General features: G+C 43.3%; 1 protein-coding gene across 1 annotated transcript; it reads left to right on the forward strand.

Annotated features, from left to right (window-relative positions):
• Positions 1 to 623: 623 nt before the first annotated feature.
• Positions 624 to 19,266, forward strand: rnf34b (ring finger protein 34b). Its single transcript, XM_041960462.1, has 7 exons — positions 624 to 717; positions 7,646 to 7,864; positions 11,419 to 11,901; positions 14,747 to 14,809; positions 14,925 to 15,126; positions 15,223 to 15,246; positions 17,246 to 19,266. Exons 1-7 carry the CDS (start codon positions 712 to 714, stop codon positions 17,428 to 17,430), a joined length of 1,182 nt encoding a protein of 393 aa, XP_041816396.1. The 5' UTR covers positions 624 to 711; the 3' UTR covers positions 17,431 to 19,266.
• Positions 19,267 to 19,653: the final 387 nt, after the last annotated feature.

Genomic DNA, 19,653 nt, shown 5'->3' on the forward strand with positions numbered 1-19,653 from the left:
AATCGCTTTACTGCAGACGGCAGCCTAGCGTGCACTCGCACGCGCACGGCCACGGGCATGCACACAGGCACACAACGCACAGGCTAAATATGGCGGTAAATAAGATTGTGCATTTAGTTTTGGTAACATAGGAACAGAAATAACGCAGCATGTGTTGGCGCTGGGGATGATCTTGGTTTTACCTCCTCTGATTGAAGTAAGACCATGAAAAAAAAGGGGGGGGCCCTCAAGTTGATACAAAAAATACATTTTTGTTTTGCCTGTGCAACTAAATCAATTGTGCAATATATCTGAGTGTTATAAAATAAACCGAAAACACAATTTGATTCAAATTTGATTCGAGTGTGATGCAGCTGAGAATCTAACCTTATTATAAGACACCACTGTCTGAAACTGAAAAAAAGCTAATTCACTAGAATAAACAGAAGCTGTGAAAATAGCATGATGCGTCTGTCTGTCAGGCGCACACATGCGTCCTTACGCACGGCACTGAACGCCCACTCCGGCGCTGTGTTCAGCCGGATTGGCTGCTAAAGATACCAGCGCCCGTGTGCGCCCTGTGGTTGGCCGCGGCTCCGCTGGCCATTACGTTATGCTTACTCCACACACAGGCAGCCGGAGAGAGGGAAGACGTAATGGTTTGATTCCCTGTGCACTTGCAATGATCGTCGTCCTGACATTACTCGGCAGATTCCTCGAACGGGAGGCGCAATGAAGGTAGGTGTTCGACCTGCCGTTTCGATTGCGGTCTGGATTGGCTTACGATGCAGATTTCTTGTGATTTACGCACGATGCTGCACCGAGAGGCAGGGGATACCTCCATCCTAATGTCAATTAAATGTGTTTGCTCGCACTTAGGTGGAATTATATCAACAGACTTGCGTTCAAATGCAACATTCACTGTTTTATTTGAACTTGTCATCACATATTCCCTCGCCGCTGCCCTCCCGGCTCTGTCAGTCTTGTGGGGTTTTTTTTTTAAATCTTCCTGGCGAGCTTGCAAGCCTGGAAATGCTTCTCCTGCATGTCCAGGCGACCTGACAAACAGTAGGTACAGTGTGTAGCCTTTTAATGAGCCTGCTTTGACCTCAGTGTGATAGTTCAGTGGACTAAAGCCGCTGGAGCGACGTCCATTCATCGTCAGGCTCTAATCCGCTCTAATGAGATAGAGACTGCGGTCAGCGAGCGAGCGAGCGAGTGCGGGGATGTTTGGGGGACGTCTAGATGTTCGGAGTGAGGGATTCACCTCTCAGGTCCAAGCTGTGTCAGGACTCTTCTTCCGCTCTGTGCAGTGTGCGCGTGTGCGTGTGTGTGCGCGCGCGCGTACTGTAGCATGAGATACAGGAGAGGACAGGTGATGATGCTGTCTGGCAGCTCGAGCTCAGGACTGATAATGATGAAGATGATGGCGATGATGTCATTGGTGGCAGTCGCGGTGAAAGGTGAGGAGGAGGCTGGACTGCCGCTACAGCCACCACCATCATCATCATCACCATCATCACCATCATCATCATCATCGTTAGCACTGACTGACACAATATGAAGAATGTTTGGGACAGCTGACATTTAACCACTTGTTATCGCTGCTTCTGACTACATGCATCAACTGGGGCTTTAAAAGCTGGATGTCCTCATTTTGCAAGTAAAAAAAACTCACTCCTACAGTTGCATGGTAACTAAGTACATTTACTTCCTTTTAATGTTTTGAAGTGCACATAATTGAGTATTTATTCGTGATACCTACATTCATAGAGAAGTACTGTGTGTGCCAGGACGGAGGGTTTCCCCCGAAGCAGCCGTTGCAAGCTGAATAGGCAGCTACTGTCTGGTCAGGTAGTTTAATATCAAAGCATCAAATAATGTCTGGAGTTTTCAAATGTGCACTGTTGGAGTAATGCCGCCCCTCTGAGTTGGTTTTAATTCATCTTATTTCAGGAGGGGGTTGCTTTCAGAAGCACTTATTCAGTATTATAAAATCATCCCTCAGCTGATTACTTCATCTGATCTGGTTGACTGCTCGACAAACTCCCTCCACTACACTTTGTAAAATTTAAATATTTCTACAGCTGCAGTATCTGGTTGCTTTTTATGTGTAAAACCTGCAAGGAGCCAATAAAGTATGATGCAGTATGAGAGAATCAGCACGGCAGAGGTAAACGAAGCATTTACAGTCGCGACAGTGTTTTGTAGGTGAAGGCCGCAATGATTTGTTTCAGCTCCAACACAGAACTGTCGATCACTCGCAGTGCAACAATAATGTAACATTCTTAACAAATGATACTTAAGTGTGTTTTCTGCAAAGACCTCATGTCAGAGTTTGCATGCAGCAGGTCAAGCATTTGAATACTGTTTGCCACAATATTGTGGAAGACAAGAGGCACATTGTCACTCGCTGACAAAATGGATGTGGTGTTTTATTGACTAATCGGGTTTAAATTGAAAAGCAGCTTTTCTGCCCCTGTGGAACGGACGCTGTCAGCTGAAGTGTGCAAGCCTGCATCTCAAAACGGGAAAGACTGCTGCACCATGTGACCTGTGACTTCGTCTGTCTCTTCTCTGTCTAAATGCTCGTTTTGATTTTTACACGCTGTCCATTCAAAATCTTCTCACCATTTAGTTTTCCCAGCACATACTACAAATCGAGGATGGTGGGAGAAGATGTAGCACTGATGTAGCATTGTGCATCATAGTCATTCCAGATGAGGCTGAACTCACTGACTTCTTAAAGCAGATGAAGAAGTCTAAAGCAATAAAGAGTCCAGGTAGCACAGCAGATCTGTGGTGGTGGTGGTAAAACAGTAAAGTGATGTTTTGATCTTGGAGGGCGATCTATGCAGCAGTCCATATCTCTTTGTATTGCTGCACCCAAAGTCTTCTCCGGGCTAAATCCTCCCCGAGTCCTCCTCCGCCTTTGGAGCAAATTGAGCAAATCTGTTATTTTGCAGACACAAATCCAAACTTAGCTGGTAGCAGTTGGGTTTTATGTGCATATCTCTCCAGACCTCACTGGATGTGACGTCTGCAGGCCCCAGCAGACATCGCTGAATCTATGTGGCTGATTCAGATGCAACATCACGTTTATTCTCGTCGCTTTTAGACAAATCACAGAAACGTGACTCGCCGGTCTCAGCGGCGAGGCGGAACTCACTAACACAGTGTGAGTGACGTTTCCAGGTGATGCTGGAGAACAAGGGGGGAGCGAAAGAGGAAATGAAATGTGAGAGAGAGACAGTGGATGATGTGGAAAGATAGCGAATGATGACTATAAAATGTATGAGTGCACAACTGTTTATATTTGAAGCCATGATAGTACTGTGTGTTTGGTACATATCTGTAGCTGTCCACTGATTATCTCTCATAGAACCTGGAGGACAGCGTTGCACATCAATTAGCATCAATCAGGGGTCACATTCACTGGGATGAAGAAAAATATCCCCATCTATAAACAGTTCTGATAAAATATGTATCATGACATGGATTCACTCTGATGGAGATTATGTCCATATTATCCACCCCGAGCAAAGACTAGTGCTGAAAGGGGTACACCAGGAACGTAGTGCTGAGCTTCCATTACGCTGATTGACAACAGAGAGACAGCTTTAAAGAAGCAGGCCTGTGTTGACTCTCAGGGCTTTTACATGCAAAGCTTCTGTTGAGGTTTTCGAATAAAGCCTCGAATGTCTGTGTTCATTTTTATGAGGTCAACGCCGAAAGAAAAATCCTTGATCAAATCCTCATTTGAATAAAGTGATTCATCAGGATTAAATTAGTTTTTTTTTAATTAAATTAACTTTCTTTAATGAATGTAACTTGTAGTTTTGTCAACATGAATTTATGCAGGAGTTCAATAGATTTTAACTTTTGGACATCGGATCACACGAATTGTCAACAATCCTACGAAGCCACCACCGAATAGTATAATACTAATGATATTAGTATAGCTTAATCTTTATCTGCTGCTATGCTGAAATACTGGATTTAAACAGATTGAACAGACATGCAAAAATATGTTGATTTAGAATCAAAAAAGCCATCTTTTAAAAAAGAATGATAAAAATCGAGGCCGAGATATCGAGATACCGAAATATGACTTTTAGCCCCTAGAATGGATGTTAAGTGTCTTTCATTAGTAGATTTAGTAGTTTATATTGCAGGCTCTCTGTTAAAAATCTTAAGCTGCAAACCGAAGCGGAAATTACATCATTAGTCAAAATAACCCTAATGAGATCATCAGGGTTATTTATTCAGAGGCCTCCAGAGCCAAAGTACATTATAGTGTACAACTGTTCTCACAGGCTTCAGCACAGGCTGAGCTGGAGTCCCCCCTTTTACACTTAAAATGACATGAATGCATTTTTGTGCATGCATTGTTTAAATTGTTGTGAACTCCTCAGCAGTAGATGCACCGACAGGAGTCACGTGATGTTGTTCAGAGGAAGGTAAACAGTCTTCTCTCTCAGTGTCGTTTCAGTTCTAGTTAAACAAGTCTCCACATGACCCATTTAGGCTCCATCGAGGCTCCCAGACGGTTGTCTGTGTCGCTGCCGTTTTTGAGGTTTGATCCTCGAAAAGGGATTTTATGCGGTCGGATCACCGTCGGTCCAGACGAGGCCTGGACATCGTGGGTTTGTCCTCCCTTTTGGGCTTTTCTATTTAAATCTGTGCCTCAGTTACTTCTCTGCTGTTTCACCCCCCGCTCAGTGTTTGTTTGCGTGCACACTGGGCCTGGATCGTTTGCTGCTGACCCTGTTTGATAGTAAAGATCCAGCAGCGGTGTGAGAAATATTTCAGTGACTTGCTCAAAGTCTCTGAAGGTGACGGGAATGACAGAAATACACGATGGAGGTATCGTGTTCCCGGAGGTGCAGCCGAAGCAGTGAAGCTGCAGAGGAAATACAGACGATACGAGTAAAAACAAAGTGCTACATGTGATGTTTGCTCTTGTCACTTGTTTGTTCGGGACTCCCTGCCTGCAGAGCTTACAGTGCGCTAATTGAAGTGACATAGGGAACTCGCGCTGCTGGCTCAAAGCCAGATGAGGCCGATTTCGTGGCCAGACTGCAGCGACTCCTCGTCCCGCATAATGCAGTAAATATTACTTTATCCCCACGTGAGGGAGGCTGCATGTAACCAGGGAGACTTTTTTAGCAGCTGGACATCAGGTCAAGTTTGTGCCACGGGCGCATAATTCAAGTTTTTGTGCATCATGGTTTTATTGTGCACATAAAGCTGGAGGAGTGTATGACGATGAAGCTGCTCATGGTGGATTTAACTGAGGAGGAGATGTGGAAACACACAAAATATTAGAAACATTCAGTCAGTTGACAGGAAATGACTGATTAAACATTTAAGTCATTTATGAAGCAGTGATGCCAAACATTCACTGCTTCCAGCTTCCAGGATTTGCAGATTTTCTCAGTTTTTATCTCACTGTACATTGAACATTTCTGGACTGTTGGTGAGACAAAACAAGCTATTTAAAGCTGTCACCGCGGGCTGTGGGTATAATGGCGTTAATCCTGCCAAGAAAACATCCCCAAATGTCCGGTTTAATGGTGTGATTTAACCTTTAAAGAGCCATCCTGACTGGCTCAGTGCAGCAGGGGCACACCTTCCCTCCCGCTCGCCTGACTCCACATACAGTACCTCCTCGCTCCTCAGATTGCGTAAGGAGTCCCTGAGCAGATGGGTGAGGTCAGATCACTGGCTGTTTGTGACAAGTCGGAGCAGAGCGCTGCCTTAAGAGGAGATGTGGCGGGACCCTGTGAATCCCATTGTTTTCCGCATGGAGCCGGGAACCACAGAGGGCTTACATTATGCTCATGTCAGCTATTGATTGTGCAGGCCGGGGAACAACAGAAGACATATTCTCTGCTCGCTGTCCTCCCCTCCCTCCCCGTCTCATCAGTATGCTCCAAGGAGCCGCGGCTCCCATCACGCCATCTTTGCTCCCCTGTCCCCGGCCCGTCTCGCGGTCAGCACATCCGGCTGACTCTTGCGTGGGCGCTCGCTTTAGCTCGTCCGCAGGTTTCCCCGGGACATACAGAGGCTGCGTTAGGTCCACCTCCTCCTCCTGTTTGACCCTCACGAGATATTTGCTGTGTGGCTGAGACTCCTAACACATCTCTAACACATCCTCGGGTTCTGCGAGCCTCATTTGTTTATCAAGTTGGACAAAATAATGCAGCAATGGAGAAATTTAACCCGCAGCTCTCTTTGGAGATCGTCATTAATAGGAGCTTTTTAGTGTCTACTTCTGCCTAATTATCTCTAACCTCAAAGACTCTTACAGAGCACTCTCAGTAATGTGCTGCCCAGTACCTCCCCCTCCCCCTCCTCCTCTCTCCCTCTCTCTTTCCCTCTTTCTCTCTTTCTTATTCACTTTCTGTCTCAAAGAAGATTTCTGATGTTTTGATACAGACGTGTGACCAATTCAACTTGAATCAGACACTTGGCTAGGATGTAGCGCACAAGGAGTGACTGAATGACTGATCAGGATGAAAATGATGCAGCGCAAAGCCTTACTAAGACACTTTATGATGGTTTGTCTGTCCGTTTGTCCCTCATCTACATATCAAAATACTTCAAAATACTCTACTACTCAGAAAGATCCACTTGCAGTGAGCTGTGAGGCAAAATTCATGACGCATGTAAATATATAACTCAAAAACTAATTCTAAGCTCAGTTTCCACTGGCATTAAAATGCCATTTTAACTCATCCTGTGCCGCCAAAATTTGATCAAACTCTTTATCACAATGGTGGAATGTGACTAAGTACATTTACTTAAGTACTGTACTTAAATACAAATTTAAAGTTCTTCTTGAGTTTTTACATTTTAAGCCACTTTCTACTTCTACTCCACTAGATTTCAGAGGCAAATGTTGTACTTTTTTCTCCACTACATTTGCCTGACAGCTTTAGTTACTTATTGCTTTCAGATCACAACTTTTCATACCCCTCCTGTCCCGTGAAAACTCAGAATTTGGTGGTTTCACATTTGAATGTGTCTGATAAACCAAAGGATTAAGTGTCCTTTTATGGGTGGACAAAAATTCTCCTACTTCTTAAAATAAATAAACTATTAAAACCCCCTCTTGGATTAACTGCAAAATGCATCATCACAAAGCTGAAAACAGCCTGTTGTTCTTATGAAAAGTTGACTTTTTAGGATATGGTGTCAGGCCCCCTTCACACACATTATAGGATGGTATAGGATATGATTCTCACAGGACGAACATATGATGATCTTATAGAATATGATGCATTGCTGTAGATTAAACTACCCAACAGGATGTAAAGTAGTTAAAATTAACTAAACTTCAAATATCTACAGCAGTAAAATACAACATGCACATTAAAGCAAAAGCAATATGGATCCAAAAACTTCATATTTAATAGTAAAACTCTGACAGGGACCATTTCACTGCAGAATGAGTACTTCTACTTTTGGTACTCTAAGTAAATATTGCTGTTAATACTTGCACACTTATACTGAAGTAAGGCTTGGATGCATTACTTTTAGTATAAAAATATGCACAAGACATGTATTTCTATTTAAGGTAACAGTGAGATGCTTTAATAACCGTATGTGTTCTGTGTCTCTAACGATTTTGTGTGTGTGTTTCTGTGTGTGCGCTCCGCAGGCGGGGGCGTCGTCCATGTGGGCGTCATGCTGTGGGCTGCTGAACGAGGTGATGGGCACGGGCACGGTGCGGGCGCAGCAGCCGGGGTTCGGAGCAGGGGCGGGGCCCTTCCGCTTCGCCCCCAGCGCTGGGTACTCCACCTACCCCCCCACCAGCTCAGGGAGCGCCGGACAGCTGTGCAAGGCCTGCGGACTGGCCTTCTCTGTCTTCAGACGCAAGGTGAACAAAAGTGGAGGCAGTGATGGCAGCAGTTAGTGGTGCTAGAGGATGTGATGGTGGTCAGAGGCAGGAAGAGAGATTTATATCGAAAGACCGTATCAGTGGGTTTTGCGCGTTTTAGCCAAATGAATAAAAGTTTCATTCACTGTGCATGTCATGACTGGCTACCAGCGGCCTGGTTTCACTCCATGTCAGCTCTGTGTGAAATCATCTTGCAGAGACTGGAGACTTGCCTGAGTAATCCTTCAGAGTCAACATTCAGTCAGCTTTTTTTTTTTGTAATGTCTGAATTATGTAATCATCGCGTGCACTTGTGAGCAGGGACTCCGTGGTGCATTCAAGGAAACACTGGCATCCATAATTACTGAGTCACTTGCTGAACAAAAGCGAAAACCTGCAAAACAATATTGATTTAGTTCACACTGGAATACAGGAAGTATAATTTAACGTATTAATATGTCATCATTTTGCATCATTTAGTTTTGCTGTCAGGGCTAAATCACTGACAAAGGTAAAGGTCATTTATTTAATCTTTATTTATGCGGTGTAGGTCGGCTGAGCATGAGTTACGCTATTTTACAGCAACGCCCGGTCAACAGGAATCAAATGACAGGAGCAGACGGACATTAACAGAACACAATAACGGCCAGTAAACAAGGCGCAGGCTCAATTAACTCCACCACAATCAGACAGAGGATGATTATGTTCATATCATGTGACAAATGGTAAAACGCTGTGTTGTTCACTGTGATGGAAAACTAATTTGAAGCAAGTATAAAGCTGATTTTCACGCTGCACTGAATGGAGACTTTCCAGTGGTGGAAATTATGTTTACTCAAGTGCTGTTTGCAGTACAATTTTGAGGTACTCGTACTTTAACTGAGTATTTCCACGTTATACTTCTTTATACCTCCACTCCACTACATTATCTGTCAACTATGGTTACCACCTTTCAGATCAGGATTTCACCATTCGCCATTCAAAAGTTTCATCTTCTATATCAATGTTTTTCCTCTGTCCTTTAATAATGGCTGTTTGAACGTAGATTAAAAACAGTATAATTCAGACGCCAAATGTATTATTTACATTTGAAATAGATGTGGCCCAAAAACATGAATAATGAAATGAATATTAATTAAACTTCCCCACACTGTGGCATGACAGGGGAGAATAGTGTTGTAACCGCTTTTCCACCCAAGTACTCTTCAGTTTGGATTTGTTTTCTGGTCCAGAAAAGCTTAAGTGACCGTAGCTCATTAGGGAACCACAACGGTGCCTCTGCAGTGCTGCTCAGTGGTTAGATTGAACTGTGCCAGTCCATAATATGTTCAGTTGATATTCTGTCTGCTAAAACTACACTACCTTAAGAATAGCTTTGCCAGAGCAGCGTGCCTGTTGATTCCAGCTTGTTATAGGTGTTATTGTGCACTTGACACTGAAACAGGAACCTGTTCCGATTTAAACCTGCGCAGATTTTCATGCTCGGCTTCCAGTTTCTTCCCCAATGACTGCTGATTTATTATTTTCTTATTGTGCTGTTACTCGGAGGAATCTTTGTCTCTTTCTGCCCTTTCAGTTGTCAGTCTGGTTGAATCGTTGTGCAGCGTTTTGTCCTCCATGCACAAAACACTTTCTTTTGCAAACCCTTTATAAAGAGTACCAGCTTTTTGTGAAGAGGACTTTCTACGACCTAAAAGCATGAAAGAGCATTCAGAAATACAGCGTAGTCCTTTCAGTCATCTGACCGCAGCAAATCAAGCTGTTGTGACAGGCACTTCCAAACTTTTGAACAATAGTGTGTATATTTTAAATGTGTGTGAAGGGGGCCTGAATGCTAGGTTGGGAACCACTCAAATAAACTACCCGACTGTATATAAAATAGTTAAAACAAGCGCCACCTCTGCCTGAAGTTGTAAGTTGACCTAAAAACTTGGTTGGCAGCCGTGTAAATCAGTTAATGTGCAAAAAAAAATACAAAATCGCTGGCGTGGCCCTTTAAGAACGTGCACCGTACGTATTCATGCTGGCATTTCCAGGGTCTGTGCACAGCTGAACGTGTCAGAGCTTAATGGAAGAAGACTATCTGTCTGCCAGTCAGACGCACTGAGGCGCTGATGAAGGCGCTGCAGTGGCCGGCGTCCTCTCCGCTCGCCGCCTCACATCGTTCTATCGCCGTCCACACACACCAGTTGCCTCTCTGACTCCCTGGACGCACACATTTGTGTGTCAGCGTGATATTTTCATAGGATGAAAAAAGTTGCGCCGGGGGATTAACAACAAATGATAGAAGGAAAGAATCGGTCGCAGTGGAAATGTGCTTCTGGTGGACCAGAGCACATTTGTGCACAAGCGATAAGGAAGTGTTTACAGCCGTGGCCGACCTGCTTTTCTGCCCATTTGAAGTGTCAATCTACTCCGCGGCTCCGTATCAGGAGACCGTGTTCAGCCAGTAAAATGTCAAGCATCACCAGGAGCCAAACAGAGTTTATTTCTCTTCCCTTTACTCTTTCTCAGGCTGTTTCGGGTGGAGTTTGGTTTAGATGCTTTGTCACGGGGATACGCTCAAAGAAAGCTGAAAAACATCATTAACAATTTGGCTGCTTGGGATCCACTTGAAATCTGCACAACAATATCAATCTGACTATGATATCTAATGATTATTTCCACCGTCAGCTAATCTGTCATTCGCGTTTTAAATTATTCTCACATGTGAGGAGCTGGAGTATGCAAGTGTTTGGCTTTTTTTGCCTCATAAATTCCTAAAACATCTTATTGACGGGGCTAATTTATTCATCTTAATCTTAATTTTTAAATCCCGGCCTCTGATCAATATTTTACACATTCCTGCACAAAACTGTACAACTCCAATTTCCTTTTAATAATCAGTTATAATGTACATATTTTTCTTTTTTTCATTCTTGTATATTTATGCTTCTTTTCTATCTTTTTATTGTTACTTTTACTTTCTCCTCTTTGTTAAAATACCGAGACAGATTTCTTGTGTGCTACAAGCTACTCAGCCATAAATATGAGTCTGATTAAAGTTTTGTAAAATCAGATTTAAAATGCTAAATAATTTTGTTAATTGCTGACATATTCGATGATGTTATCACAATATGATTTAAATTGTTTAATTTTCCCAGCGTGGGATTAATAAGGTTTTATCTTATCTTAAATGAAAGTTTATTACGTTTAATCATGAATTATCGCCCGACTGAATAATGACCTGCAAGTAAAACCGAGTGTTCACGGATGATTCTGGTGCAAATGAAAGCGACGTGACTATCACTGGTACAAACAGCAGCTTCAATGACTTCAGTTTCATCATTTACCCCATTTTTTTTTCAGTTGATGGTGAATTTATTCATCAAAAGTGACACGCAGGATAAATGTTTAATATGCAAACAGCAGTGAGACCTCAGGGCCTATTTAGAAATGATGAAAAACAGAGTTTCTTAAACGATGGCGTTGAAAATGTTTGCTTTCCTCAGTCAGAAGAAACAGAATCGCTGATCACATCGTGTCTGTCTTTGAATCTCTTCTCCCTCAAACAGCACATCTGCTGCGATTGTAAGAAGAGTTTTTGCGCCCTGTGCTCGGTGCTTCAGGAGAACCTGCGCTGCTGCACGACCTGCCACCTGCTGCGCGGCACGGCCTTCCAGAGGCCTCGGCTCATGCAGCTCCGAGTGAAAGACCTGCGCCAGTACCTGCTGCTGCGCAACATCCCCACCGACACATGCAGGGAGAAGGAGGACCTGGTGGACTTGGTGCTCTGTCATCAGGGGACGAGGGAAACCCAGAGGCCGGTGCTGGAGGAGGACGAGGAGGAAGAAGAGGAAGAGGAAGAGGACGCACACGAGGAGGAGGAGGAGGAGGAAGATGAAGGGGGAGATGACACAGACAGTCTGCACTCGCTCCCCCACTCGCGCGCCGCCTCGCCCCCCTCCGCCACGCGCTCCACCTCTGAACAGTCGGTCCTCTCCGCCTCTCAGGGAGACGTGCTCAGCCCAAGTGACAGCTCAGGGACCACCAGCCAGGTTTGTGCACGCACACGGGAAAACACACAGCTGACGCTCGGTGTGTGTTTGTGACACTGTGTACAGTGCAGCCACACACACGCACACACACATCCATTCACTAATTTACATACGCCATACTTCTTTCACATCTGTCCTCATTCTATCCGAGATAATTAATTTCAAAGGTGAGATCAGCTTATTTACAAGTGTCAGAGTGGCTGTTTTAAGTCGGGAGAAGACGTCTTCCTTTCAACTCGCTGACAAACGAACGCCCTCTCCTGCACATCTCAGCATTATTTCATTCATTGTTTTTCATGCTTTACTCTTGGCTTTGTGCTGTTTTCATGGCCTCGTGGTGCTTAGTTTCTCCCTGAAAATCCACTACAATCCGTGGATTTTTTTTCCTTCCATTGATGCTAAAAAAGCTCAGATTTGCAGGCTGGTCCAGAGTTCAGCAGGATGTGCACGTGACAGCTGGAAACAGCTGTGTTAGTGTGTGTTAGTGTGTGTTCGTGTGTGTTAGTGTGTGTGTGTGTGTGCGTGCAGAGCCCTCAGACCAGCCAGTCACACAGCTTAAGCCCTTTGCCTTTTTTAGGTCGGTTACATAGGCTGAGCCTGTTATGTAACAAGCGCACAGGTTGAGAACTCCCCACAGCGTCACAGCTGCAGCCAAACAACAGAAACACGACAGTGCTTCCCTCCTCTCACACCCACCACAGATCATCGCTTTTCCTCCTCCTAGTTTGTGGCACATACAGGCTTTAAAATTCTCTGCTGTTATTTATATTTCCAACCAAAGGCAAATGTGCAGATTTAAACTGCAAAAAAAAAAACCTCTACAAACACGCAAAATATTGTGTATTCTGAGACATTTTAATCAACAACTCAATAACGTTCATTGAAACTGAGAAATCTGTCAAATTTAGGGCCAAAACCTCGATTTTAAAATCTGAAATATAGAAATAGCTAGAGGATTATCCTGCCTAGCTACCTTACTTATGTATAAATTTGCTGTTTTACAGTAGATTTAACTAAACAAAGACATGCAACCTTGTTGTTGTTTGTGGAATCTGATGTTTGGGACACTGTTGTGGCAACCAAACCTACTTTTTATATCGTCTCTTGTCAGCTCCAGGTGAAAAATAGATATCTAACTAAAATATGCAACTAATTAGGATTTTGGATTTGGATCAGTTACCTTGAAACCTTGTTTCATTATTTAATATGCAAATGCTGATTAACAAGATTATTGGATAAGGAAAAATAACATGAAATCTTCCTGAAACGGGCTATTGTTACTTTATTGAACAGTGTGTTGGAAACATTTTAATTCAAAATCCAGCTGATGTTATTAACTTTTTGTCTATTCTCTGATTTATGAAAAGCTGAAATGTTCAGAACATTTCTATTTCTCAAACATGGGGCAACAGATTTTAATGATCTTTCCGGTAAAGTCATGTTATTGGCTAGTGATGAGAGCTTTTTTAATTTTTTTCAGTGTTTTCTCATGACCTGCTGCACCACAAGGAAATAAATCTGCCACATGTAGCCCATGATTGTCTGTTACTGTGGATATTTTGATGCAGATTAAACATTTTCTATTATTGAAATACATTTGGCCGCCTGTGCAGCCTCTCTGAGTGCTTTCTAGTACTTTCCCGTGTTTGAAATGGCTGAATGAAATCTAACATTGAGTCAAAGAAACTTCGCGCTCTGCAGAGGTTTGGCGCTTCGCATGTGTTGGGGCTGCCGCTCCTGCTTTGGTCTCCGAGGAGTCTAGCCCGAGCAAAAGCACGATGTCTGGGTGAGAGCGGGCGTCTCGCGCCGCCATGCCGACGGATGCATTATTAACACGTCTCCGGTCGGGGAAGGTGGTGTTCTGCTGGAATGTGCTGAAGCAGAGGAGGTTTTTACTTTTTGCAGCACAGATGTCACACAGTCGGAGCTCATTTCAGCCCTTCTCTTCTCTTTTGTGGAGCAGATAAATGAATAAAGGGACGATATCGTCTCTTCAAGGCACACAAAGGGCTGAGATAATACAGAGCTGTGCACTCACACCAAGCAGCGTCTGCACCATTCTGCAGCTCCATTTATTCCCCTTTCATACAGCAAACGCCTGACCTCCGCCTTCAAAGAGAATAATTAACCGCTGAGCTGGGAGCAGCCAAGTCAGTGTTTAAACATCTCTGTTCTTTCATGAGATATCTGAACCACTGCAATGTAAAGAATGAGATCGCAGAGAGTTGTGAAGTCAGTTTTTTTTCATAGTTATATGGAGGTAGAGGAAATGATAAATTGTAATCAGCACATCATGGGATAGTGCTGAGGAGTGTAGGACCAGGACGAGCTCAACGCTCAGCCAGTGAAGCTGAACGGGTGGTGATCATCCTGTTAATGAGACCAGCAACAATAACACAGTACAACTTTCATCCAAGAATTACATGCAAGTGCTCCACATAAAAAAAGACAGAATAAAAATAAAGCAGGGATGGAAAACGAATGTAAAATGAGATGGAGGATAAAACCCACTTGATTATAATCATAGAAATTAGATAAAAGCAGCTAGAAAATAGAGAATCAAAGGTCTCCACACTCTTATTCCTTTACTACAGTGGCAGTCAGCAGTTTGAGAGTTAACAGGTGAGAACTCCCCTCATATGGAGCAAACATGGATTAATTAGTGTGTTTCTGACTTTAACGCTCATGCTGCGTGCATATTGTTGCAGTACATGCTGTAAGTGGTGGATATTTGGCGATGAAACGGTGAAGTCAGTTCGTCTTAATAGGCTGCCGAGTGAGTGAAATGCTGTCAGGAGAATTTAAACCCATTTAAATGAACTTCTGTGTGCTTGTACTCAAACAGGAGCATGAGGACACTCCAACAGCGTCTCTGTTGAACCTGGAGCCCACTGAAAACATGATAGAGGTACAACACTAGTTTGTTTCGCACATTCACGTCTCTAAAAGGTGACGATTGTGGACGGCCGAGGCTTTCAGGGAACGCAGTGACCACAGGTCTGTGTGTCCTCCGTGGATTGTAGGTCAGTCCGGCGACACAGAGGAGGATCAGGGCCTCGCTGTCTGATCTGGACAATGAAGAGGCGATTGAAAACCTCTCCGTCCGCCAGCTGAAAGAGATTCTCGCCAGGAACTTTGTCAATTACTCTGGCTGCTGCGAGAAGTGGGAGCTGCTGGAGCGAGTGCACCGACTCTACAGAGAAGATCAGCAGAACAGAAAGTCCAGTAAGAGTTCTTGACTTTACTTTCTTGGCTTGTGCATCTAAAATTTGTGTAATGCACGATTAAAAAATGTATTTTTTTTTTCTTTTCTCTTTTTAGTGGAAAATGTGAGCATAACTGCAGGTAATTATTGCTGTTTGATTAGCATATTTCCCAGTTTTAAAATATGGCATTGCCTTTTAATGTGAGCACCGACAATAACATATTAAATCTACATGTAAATGCAGATAGCTCCCTCCTGTTGTGTGATTTCAATTCTGAAAACAAGGTTTAATTTGCTACTTCAGCGTTATTTTACATTAAAGGGTCAATTCCATGTTTCTGAAACTAATAGATTTTCTTTATCACTGCCTATTCTTATCAATACAAGTGGTTGCATATCCTCCACCTCTCTGCAACAGTGGAGTTGGAGGTAAGATGTTTGCATAAAATGCCACTTCACGGCACCCTTTCCATCCCCTCCATGAGCTCATAATGTGCGTTGCACGGCTCATCTGATTGCAGTGACCAGCAAAGGCATGCCGCAGCATTTTCACCCACTTGATCCTTCATATCATCCTACATATTATCATATTATGGTCACTTGAGTCATTATCTCCAGCCCGATTCAGTGTCTCCGCATTCTGTCGCTCCCGTTTCCTTTCCAGTGTGCATCATCTCGTTTTATTCTAAAGGGCAGCTGTCGTTAATGCACTCTCTCCGCTTTTACCTCACGATGAGCCATCATATCACTTCAGTGGCAATATGTCTCCATCGGGTGTAATTGCGCTGTCAGGCTTCCTAGAGGCTCATTGTGGACATAAAGGGCTCGGGGATCGTATTAGCCCACTCAATAGTCAGACGTGCAGAGGCTGCAGACGGATTGGCTTCTCCCCATCTTGAGCAGCAGGAGCCAGATTGAGGTCTGTGAGCTATCAGTCAGCAATCAGACATTTGAGTCTGAACCATGGCATCATTTGCCTTTATGATTGGCTTATTTGGTTTATTAGGTCGTTTCAAATCACAGTAAAAGCAGAAGGTCAGTTATTGTAAACATTTAACTTTGTTCAAATGTTTCTTTTCCACGTTATCGAAGGACAAATATGTTTATTCTTTATTAAATTTGCTGCTTTTTTAAAAATTTAACTACTCTGGTTACTAAAACTAAGTAAGTAAGTAAGTAAGAAATTGAATAATTCAAATTGAATGCTTCTGTAATAAAGACAAAAAGACGCGAAAGCATCCACCAAATTAATTCAAGCATGTCAGTTTATCACCACTCTGCCCCACATGTGTTGTATACTTAGTTCATTTAATTAATATTTCCACTGTACACTGATGTTCCACAGGTTTAAATCATTCAATTTGTAGGTGATTCTCCTTCTTTGAGTTGAAAATTAATACATAAACATATTTTTGTTAAACTACCACACTCCCACAATGGACCTTCTGCACTTACCTTTGGCTTGACTTCAGTTGGGATCAGATTAACTAGTTTTCAGAGAAACTCAATGGTGTGTTAAAGACACACAGATAGATCCCAGCTCACATGTGCAGCTGAACACAACATTTAGCAAAGTAGCTCTGCATAACAGATGTTGAATTAGTGGGAAAAAAATGTATTTGCTGTAAATAGAACCTGCTGGAGCGTAGTGGCATTATAGCCCCGACTCCAAAGAAGTCTGGACGCTGTGTAAAACAGAAATAAAACAGAATGTGATCCGTTGCACATTCTTTTTGATATATGCTCAACTGCAAACAGCACAAAACTATATTTTTGCTGTTTGACCTCATCAACTTCATTGATTTTTGTAAATATCTGAATTTGATGGGACGGGAGCAACAAAGACTGGAAAAGTTGTGGAACGCTCCAAAAACACCTGTTTGGATCATTCCACAGGTAAACAGGTTGATTGGTTACAGGTGACGGTATCATGATTGGGTATGAAAGGAGCATCCTGGAAAGGCTCATCGTTCACAAGCAAGGATGGAGCGAGGTTCACTTTTATTTATGTTTGACGCAGCGTCCCAACTTTTGTGGAACTGATGTGTTGATGTTGGTTGCACTCCATCCAGTGTAGTGAACCTACAGGACCTCGAACCATCGTAACTGAAAGATAACTTTTCATATTTCCAACCACAGATGGTGTCAAAGCTCAGCTGGCGGCTGATGAAAACTTGTGTCGCATCTGCATGGACGCCATCATCGACTGCGTGCTGCTGGAATGTGGTCACATGGTAACCTGCACCAAATGTGGCAAGAGGATGAGCGAGTGCCCCATCTGCAGGCAGTACGTAGTGCGGGCCGTGCACGTCTTCAAGTCTTAAAACTGTGCGCGTGCGCGTCGGAGCGGCCCTCAGGCGTGCACGTGGCCCAAGCCCTGAATTTATCACTGAGGATGAGCTGCCGTGCATGACGTCTCGCAGGGCTTAATGCTGCAGCAGGCACGAGCAACTCCCCGGTCTTTGAAGCCAGACTGTTGCCTCTTGCCTACCAAGATTTGTCCCCCCCTCCTCCTTTACTAACCCATGTTCCAGTCCCACTCCTCCTCCTGGTGGACCGTCATCAGCTGCACCGGGACCCTCGCTCTTTCTCTCTTTGGTCTGTCAAACACATCGCAGAAACTCCCTGTCATCACTTTCTACTCTCGATCCTCTGTTTAGATTTTACTCACAGGAGAGGAGAGGAGCTGGTCCCGCAGGTCCTTGAAGTGGATCGGGTTGTTCTGTGTAGTGGAGAGAAGCCGTTGGATGAAAAATATAAGATCCCAGGGTTAGAGTCAATATGGTTTACACAGTCATGCCACATGACAGCGTGTCATCTCCCTCAGTGTTCTTTAGGATGTGCAATATCAGAAAAAAAAACAGAGACTTACATGTGTTTTTAGAAAATGTCTATTCGGTGATCCGAGCACCACATGCACCGAGTCATCTCGTCACACACGCAGGAGGGTGTAAGGTGCCAAACGTCATGCCTTCGATCGGTCTTTGGTTCAGATTTCACAGTATATGCATCTCATAACCAGCAAGCTTGGTGTGATAGTTTACTCCTTTTTTCAGTTCTCTCAAATGAGCTCGTAGGAAATAAAGCGTGTACAAGTAAACATTTGAACACTCGCTGTGTTTCTCATGTAGAATTAAGTGATTTGTGCTGAAGACACGGAGAGTAAAATCGTCGCGTTGTCGCGCCACGTGCTGCACTACATTCCTGTCAGGGAGCGTGAAGGTTCATTCGTCACCTTTGAGACAGCGGTTTGACTAAAGAAGGAAAAAAAATCAGAACTCAAGGCCCACTCACAAGATTTTTACCAGCTTTCAGCCCTATTTCACAGGCTGCATCAGCAGGTGCTCAGTTGTCATGGAGATGGGCCATCACCTTAGCTACATCATGCGACCTAAAGCTGATGTGTGAGTGACCTCGTCCTTCTCTTGAGGAAGACCACAGGCTGAAAGCACCGGAAGAAGGTAATAAGAGGACCTTGAGTTCAGTTTTTTTTCTTGCACTCTTTTATCTACATTTTAAAGACTCGTTCCTCTTTAGTTTAAAACGACTTCCACCAAGCAATACCGTTTAGTTTACCAAGTCTACCAAGTGTCTTTCTTTGATTGTGTTGTCCGTTAATGTGTCTTAGGTAGGTAACAGGTGCTACTTCCTCTTTTCTGAGTGTAACATCGACACACCTTTTCTGTCATCCTGTCAAGGCGTCCTTCCAAATATCCACCACACAGCGAGAGGGAGAGGAGGCCTGGTTTACTTTAACCTGTTATGCAAATGAAACACTTTGTTTTCTTGTCATGAGATCCAGTTAACTCAGATGTCACTAAAATATCTGTGTGTACAGTATGCCTGTGGTATGTTTAAAAAAAAAGAAAAAGAAAAAAGAAGCTGAATTGCTGTTAATTGAATCGCATAGATAGCTTATATTGTTGTTTACTGATAAGTCGTTAAATGTATATTTTTCCATTTACTTGGGAGACGACATGATTTAAAATTCTACTTATTGCAGAGGTTTAAAAATAAAATAAACCGTTTTTTCAGAATGTATTTCTGCTGGTTTTGCTCAGACGAATCGCTCAGTCCTCTGATCGTGTCACTCTCTCACCATTAAAGTTGCGTCAGTCATGGTCTCGCTCTCCAGCACTTTTTGTCGTCGCCTGCTTCAGATCCAAAACCGACACTGAATCCGTGCACTGTAACGAACTCTGTAAGTCTGTTTGTGGATGCTGCTGTTTCTCAAAGATGTCATTCATGGGCAGCTACAGTATTACCAGAGTAGGAGGTGATCATGAGCACTCATAATCCTGGATCTTTATATTTTGGAATTTTGAACCTTTTTATTTTGGTAAACAAGAGAAAATGATTTATTAGATTCAATAAAATGCAGAACTACGAACCAGAAAGTAAAACCCTGCTCGTCATTTTGTAAGCCGTCACGCATTAAGCTTGATTTTCTTCATTTACGGACAATTTAGTGGTTGGATTATGGTGAATTTTCACTTACAAGTAATACAAATCTAATAACAGCAATATTCTGGGATTCTTATTGATGC

The sequence above is a fragment of the Chelmon rostratus genome, chromosome 19, assembly GCF_017976325.1.
Source record: "Chelmon rostratus isolate fCheRos1 chromosome 19, fCheRos1.pri, whole genome shotgun sequence".
In the NCBI taxonomy this organism is placed as follows: Eukaryota; Metazoa; Chordata; class Actinopteri; order Chaetodontiformes; family Chaetodontidae; genus Chelmon; species Chelmon rostratus.